Source organism: Pyxicephalus adspersus, chromosome 2, assembly GCF_032062135.1.
Source record: "Pyxicephalus adspersus chromosome 2, UCB_Pads_2.0, whole genome shotgun sequence".
Taxonomy (NCBI): Eukaryota; Metazoa; Chordata; class Amphibia; order Anura; family Pyxicephalidae; genus Pyxicephalus; species Pyxicephalus adspersus.
Genome location: NC_092859.1, coordinates 49,249,864 through 49,255,623, shown reverse-complemented (window position 1 = coordinate 49,255,623; position 5,760 = coordinate 49,249,864). Strand labels below are relative to the sequence as shown.

The 5,760-nt window shown below is 35.7% G+C and overlaps 1 protein-coding gene across 1 annotated transcript in view; it reads left to right on the top strand.

Annotated features, from left to right (window-relative positions):
• The window catches only part of LOC140322000 (uncharacterized), a 9,614-nt gene extending 4,322 nt beyond the window's left edge, over nt 1-5,292 (top strand). Inside the window, exons 7-10 of the mRNA XM_072398674.1 lie at nt 2,306-2,353; nt 2,956-2,988; nt 3,667-4,582; nt 5,122-5,292. Coding sequence (XP_072254775.1) covers nt 2,306-2,353; nt 2,956-2,988; nt 3,667-4,582; nt 5,122-5,135 — 1,011 coding nt within the window. The 3' untranslated portion in view covers nt 5,136-5,292. The remainder of the gene's footprint in view (nt 1-2,305; nt 2,354-2,955; nt 2,989-3,666; nt 4,583-5,121) is intronic.
• The last annotated feature ends 468 nt before the right edge of the window (nt 5,293-5,760 follow it).

Sequence of the window (5,760 nt, the reverse complement as noted above, 5' to 3'; positions counted from 1 at the left end):
GCAATCAACTATGGCTGCTCCTCGCCCACCATGTACTGTAAAATAATCCCAGCAGCAGCAGCGTGAGAGCTGTGTCTTTGACCTTGCAGCTGTTATCCCCAAGTCCTAACAACAATCAGGGATATTTTCACATTAAGGGGGGCTATTTCAAGGTCAGCGTCCCCAAATTAAGTTTGCATGTTAGGGAACCACGGGGGCCATTTCCATGGCAACAAGCATTAGGGTACTGTCAATTCGCTCTGTGCTGTGGTGCCCCAAGTATATACTTGATCATAAAAACTTCAAGGCTGCGTTCAGACTGGCCGTGAGGTTGTGGTAAAGTGACCCCTTCCTTATGCCATAGAACCCTGGCTCGGGGGAGATGCGCAGTATGCTTACTGCCTAAAAGAATAAAATCTGCAGACGCTGCGGTGTGAGGGACTGAGCTGCTGGTGGGGTACCTGTTATAAATAGCTTGCCACTTACCTTCTCTGAACCCCAATTTCTCTGGAACAGATGGATGTTGGCAACTGTAACTGTAGGAGCCATAGGAAACCCCTTTTTGTCCCCCCCTGATTAAAATGCTATACCCATCATATCATGCTACCCTGTCACACATAGCTATCCTCCTTACTTTTTATGAACCCCAGCTTCTCTGTAAGAAAAGGGAAATGTAAGGACTCTTTTGGATAACTCCCCATAAAATGTAATCACTACAGCACCATCACAAGATACAAAAACTATACCTATCATACTGTGCTACCCTGTAACACAAAGCTAGCCACTTATCTTCTGTGAACCCTAATTTTTCTTTAACAGTAGAGAAAGGGAAATGTAGAATAAGTGGGAGACTTTTGTGGCTACCCCCCCGCTAAAATGTATTACTCCTACCATACCATGGTGCCCTGTCACAATAAAAAAATGTCTGCTTATGTTCTTTGAATCACATTTTTTCCTGAAAGGGAAGCTGTAGGTATAATAAAATGTTGGATAAGTGGGGGACTCTTGTGGCTAACTCACCCTAAAATGTTTTTGCTGTGGCGCTATCACAAGATATATGAAAAACTTTACCTATCATACTGTGCTACCATGTCACACATAGCTGTCCACTTACCTTCTGTGAAGGAGCTAGGAGATGTAGGGCCCTGAAGATGTAGTAGTAAGAACATGTACCCATTGGCTATCTATCACATGAATTCATTTCTCTGGAAGTATCCATTGCAGAGACTTTGGGGTACAAAGAAGGTTAGTGGCCCCCTATAACTGACAAGATGCATTGTATGGTGTAGTCTCTGCTCTTTGGTACAGGAATAGTGAGCGGGGAGCAAAATATGACCGGCCAGCACTGTATGATAGCTTTGGATTTGTATCTATCATTAATAAAATGAGCATCAAATGGTGAGTGTAATTTCTTTTGTTTGGTGCATCTATGGTATAGTAACTAGAAACATTTCAATGCAATTTATTTTTCAATTAAACCTATTCCTAATTTTTAAACAGACATCCTTAATATTTGTTTGCTTTCTGGCCCTTGAGTTTTATCTCAATGTCAACAGCGGCCCCAGATAAACAAAAGGCTAGGCACCACTGGTCTAAAGTAATCTTCATTTTTATGGCTATACTAAACTGTTAAATTTTGATATATTGCCTGATTATTAGAGATTGATAAATTGATTTTCTAAATTTGAAATGCAACCCAATTGTGATCATTTAAACACTAGGCAAAGATCATTTCCTCATACTATCTGACTGTGATACCAGAACAATAAATAAAAGTAATACCTTACTAATGCTTATTATTCTAATTACAAACACTGCTCTTGTGGCTGTCATTGTACCTAGTTAAGGGATTTCATTCCTAGGATAACAAGTAAATTTGAGTTTTCTTAACCAAAATACTGGTATTGAGCAAGAAAGGTTTTTTTTTAAATATTAGGTTTCCCCTTTCTGTCTTAATGACAAAAGTACGCAGAAAAACAAAAGGGTGATTGTTCCCAACAAGAACACAAATGGCAATAAAAAATTAGAGTCTAATCACCACCTATTTTCCCCAAAATTTTGGAAAAAATTCCCCTTACAGAGCTAGAATTGTTAGAACTCATGTTAGGTGTTAACTACTGCCTGACCCTCCCCCTTTAGGGAGTTTCCATTCTCCTTCTTCTAAAGTACCCACGGTAAATAAGGGGAATCTGTCATTGGGGACACTGTAAAGAGTGACAATTCTAGCCTTTCTCTAAAATTCTGGATTGTTAGTTTTCCTGATAAAAAAGATAAAATGATTCTGGCAATCGAAATGTACATTTATAATTTAATATTTCTATTTTAGCTTCAATTTAAGATTGGAGATTACTCTATACCTCTCTGTGGACCACTGGTAAGATGGAGATAGTAATAGTATTAAGTTTATGTTCTGTCTTATATATATATATATATATATATATATATATATATATATATATAAATATCATTCAGTTGTTTAAAAATATCATCAAAAGATCATATCATATCAGTATATCATTTTTATTCATATTTAGGAGTATTTGCTCCTAAATGATATTTTATGCATTATTGTTGCCCACCAGTAGATGATGCTGTATCCTTCATGTAAAGTGTGTTACACACAGCTTGTGTTTAACAAACTATCTTTGACAAATCTGTCAAATCAGAGACAAATGCAATCCCAGAATGTGCCACTAAGTGTCACCCAACTATAAACCAAAATTCTTTTTCTAATTTAATTTTGAGGGCAATAAATATGTTTGCTTTTTACTTTGTTTATGTCATATTGGGTATAATGTGTTGTTGTTAGTTGACTGCACTTAAATTTTTCAGTAATTGAAACATTATTGATTGATGGTCATAACAAGCTAAAATAGAAGGCTGATCACAAAATACTTGCTGCACATTAAACTTTTTGTCACAGGGCCCTTTTTTATCTTAAATAATGCTTAGCTTTTTTATGTTTTTTTTTTTTAGAAACCACTTCTCACAAAAACATCCAAAGTACTGGTAAGTAAAAACATTTATATTATGATAAGTGTTAATATAAAAACTAGGTAACAACATATGCAAGGGTTTTTTTGGTAATACCATCAACTCTTTTTGAACTTCTTGAAGCTTTGCAGAGATTACTTTTTAATGTTGCTTATTTGCACTGATAACTATGGTAGAGCAGGGTTTAAACAGTTGTGCAATTGTGATCAGTCTTTGTTCAAATATCAAGACAGAAGTGGCAGAAATAGGCTACAATACCTAATAGCGTTAAACACCATTTGTTCAATTCAGTGAATACTTGTACTCACATTTATTAGTTATAAAAAAAAAAAAAAAATCATATTTCATTTAAAAGATCATAGCTCTATCATTCAGAGATGATTTTACAGATATTCTGCCTGTTGGTATGTTTACAGCTGGCATTTCATGTTCAATTCACAAAGTAACTTGCAAGACAAGAATATACATAAAAATATTTTAAAGAAATGTGACAGGCATTTTTAGCTGAATCCCACAAAATAAAAAAATGTAGTCACATGACTAAAACAAAGGTCTTTATTCTTCTAAAAAACATCTATGAATTGAGCAAATGGTGGTAAATGATATTGTTACTAAAGTTGTATTTTATTATTTATTAAATATTTTGTTTGACTGTGTGCAACCACTCTGAATCATTGTTTTTCTTTTTTACAGTATTTATATGGTGTTCCTAGCTTTATTGGACCAATGCAACCTGTAGGAATAAATGAAGTGAGCCGCCTTTTATCATTAGTGCACATGCAGTCTCCAGAACTTTTCCAGAAAGTAATAGAAGTGATTGTAGGACCAAGTATTTTGGTTAGAGAGTTGGCTATGACAGTAGGTCGGTTAACAGGAACAGTTATGAAAACAGTTGGAGATATGGGCAAGACAGTTAATAGAGCCACAGATATTCTTACTGGAACAGCAGGAGGTCTTTTACAACCCAGAAGAGAAGCAACAGGAGTAAATAGAAGGTCAAACGGACTTCTTGGTGTAGTAACAGATATTGTGCAGCCTGTGTTGGATTCAGTTGGTAATGTTGTACATACTGTTGGTAATACTCTTGGAGCAGCAACTGGTGCTATTCAAGGGGTTACTAGGGTGCTTGATGGACCAAGTGGAGTTCTTCAAACTGCTACCGGATTGATAGGGTCAAATGGTGGTCCTCTAGGAGGCATTTTCGGAGGAGGTGGAAGTGAGTCAAAAGCTGACAATCTTGGATCTGCAACAAAAGAAACCCCTAATCTTCTAGGAGGTATTTTAAGACCTGCTACACAAGTGGTTCCTGGTCTTTTAGGAGGTAGTTTAGGGGTAGCTGGGTCACCAAGTGATCCCAACCTTTCAGGGGGAAGTGGGCGTGATGGTTTAGCTTCTCTTCTAGCTTCTGGTACGGTTTCTGGAAAACTAGGTGATAATATTGGACTCTCTGCTGGTGGAAATTTAGGCTTAAGTTTAGGCAGCCTTATTTCAAATACAGGAATGCCTGGAGAGGACACAATGGAAAATGGAGGTGTAATTAATGCCAGAGGATCTATTCCAATAGCTGACGTTTCAAGAGCAAGGGACACCACTGCCATTGGCAGATTTGGTAAGAAATAGACCGGGAAAAAAATTTGTTAGTTTAAAGGAAATTTTGAACCACAATAGATCATTTTTGATTTTACGGTATTTTACTGGAATTTTGGCTTCTAACTTTGTATTTAACACTATTTAACATTTAACAATTTACACTACTTTATTAAAGCTTAATCTGTTATTTTGGTGGCCTATTTACCCACCTTATTAACATACTATTTACATTTCAAATATTTCCCCTTTCATTACATATGTTATTTTAGACCCAGTGGCATTATTACTTTGCTTCTGTGCTTTTCCCTGCATTGTAGAAAGAGCATGGCTGATGGAGGGGATGTCAGGTGCTCTACATAGTTTCCCAAACATATCACAGAACCTTATTTCATTCATCCCAACCTAGCTAAAGTGCAAATATGATGCTAAGCCTTCACTAAATATACAATAGATGAACAGGTGGATCAAGGAGGTAAAAAAAAAATGTAATATTCTAAAAATATCTTCTTATATGTTGATTATTCTCTTATATATTTCTGTGTATTTTTTCTATTTCAGGCCTCAGGAAATAATTTCCAGTGCAAGAGAGTGAAACAATTAGAGCAAATGATGTTATGCTACACTGCTAAACAATATACATTAAATTCTATATCTTGATTTTGTAGCTCAGATTTTAGTTTATTAATTGTTACAAAATTATATAATCAATAAATCTGCATTAAAATACCCTTCTTGTTTGTATTATGCTTTTAATTACAATACTAATTTATTACATTTTTGAAATTGTAATACTGTATTTGGGAACTACTATGAACACAATGGTTCTGACTTTATTACATTTCTCCCAGACTGTAGAAGATAGACTATCATAGGAGAACCTTGGTGATCCAGCAAATCTCTAATCGATTTCTTAAAAATCATTTGATCTTATTTGCAAATGTTTTCCATTCTGGAACAGATCCCTTCCAAATTTGCTGGATTACCCAGACTCTCCTATCATAGTCTAACATCTCCAGTCTTGAAGAGCTTTGATATATCAGGCCCATTGTTTATGTTTGGTTTGCATAAATGTATTAACCTCCCCAATGGTATGAATAATAAATATCTTTAAATGTAAAAGCGGTACATTAAAAAATACTTAGTTTTTAAAATTTCCCGCCTGGTCCTGCCCCCAGCCGCACGCTTGCATGCAGATGC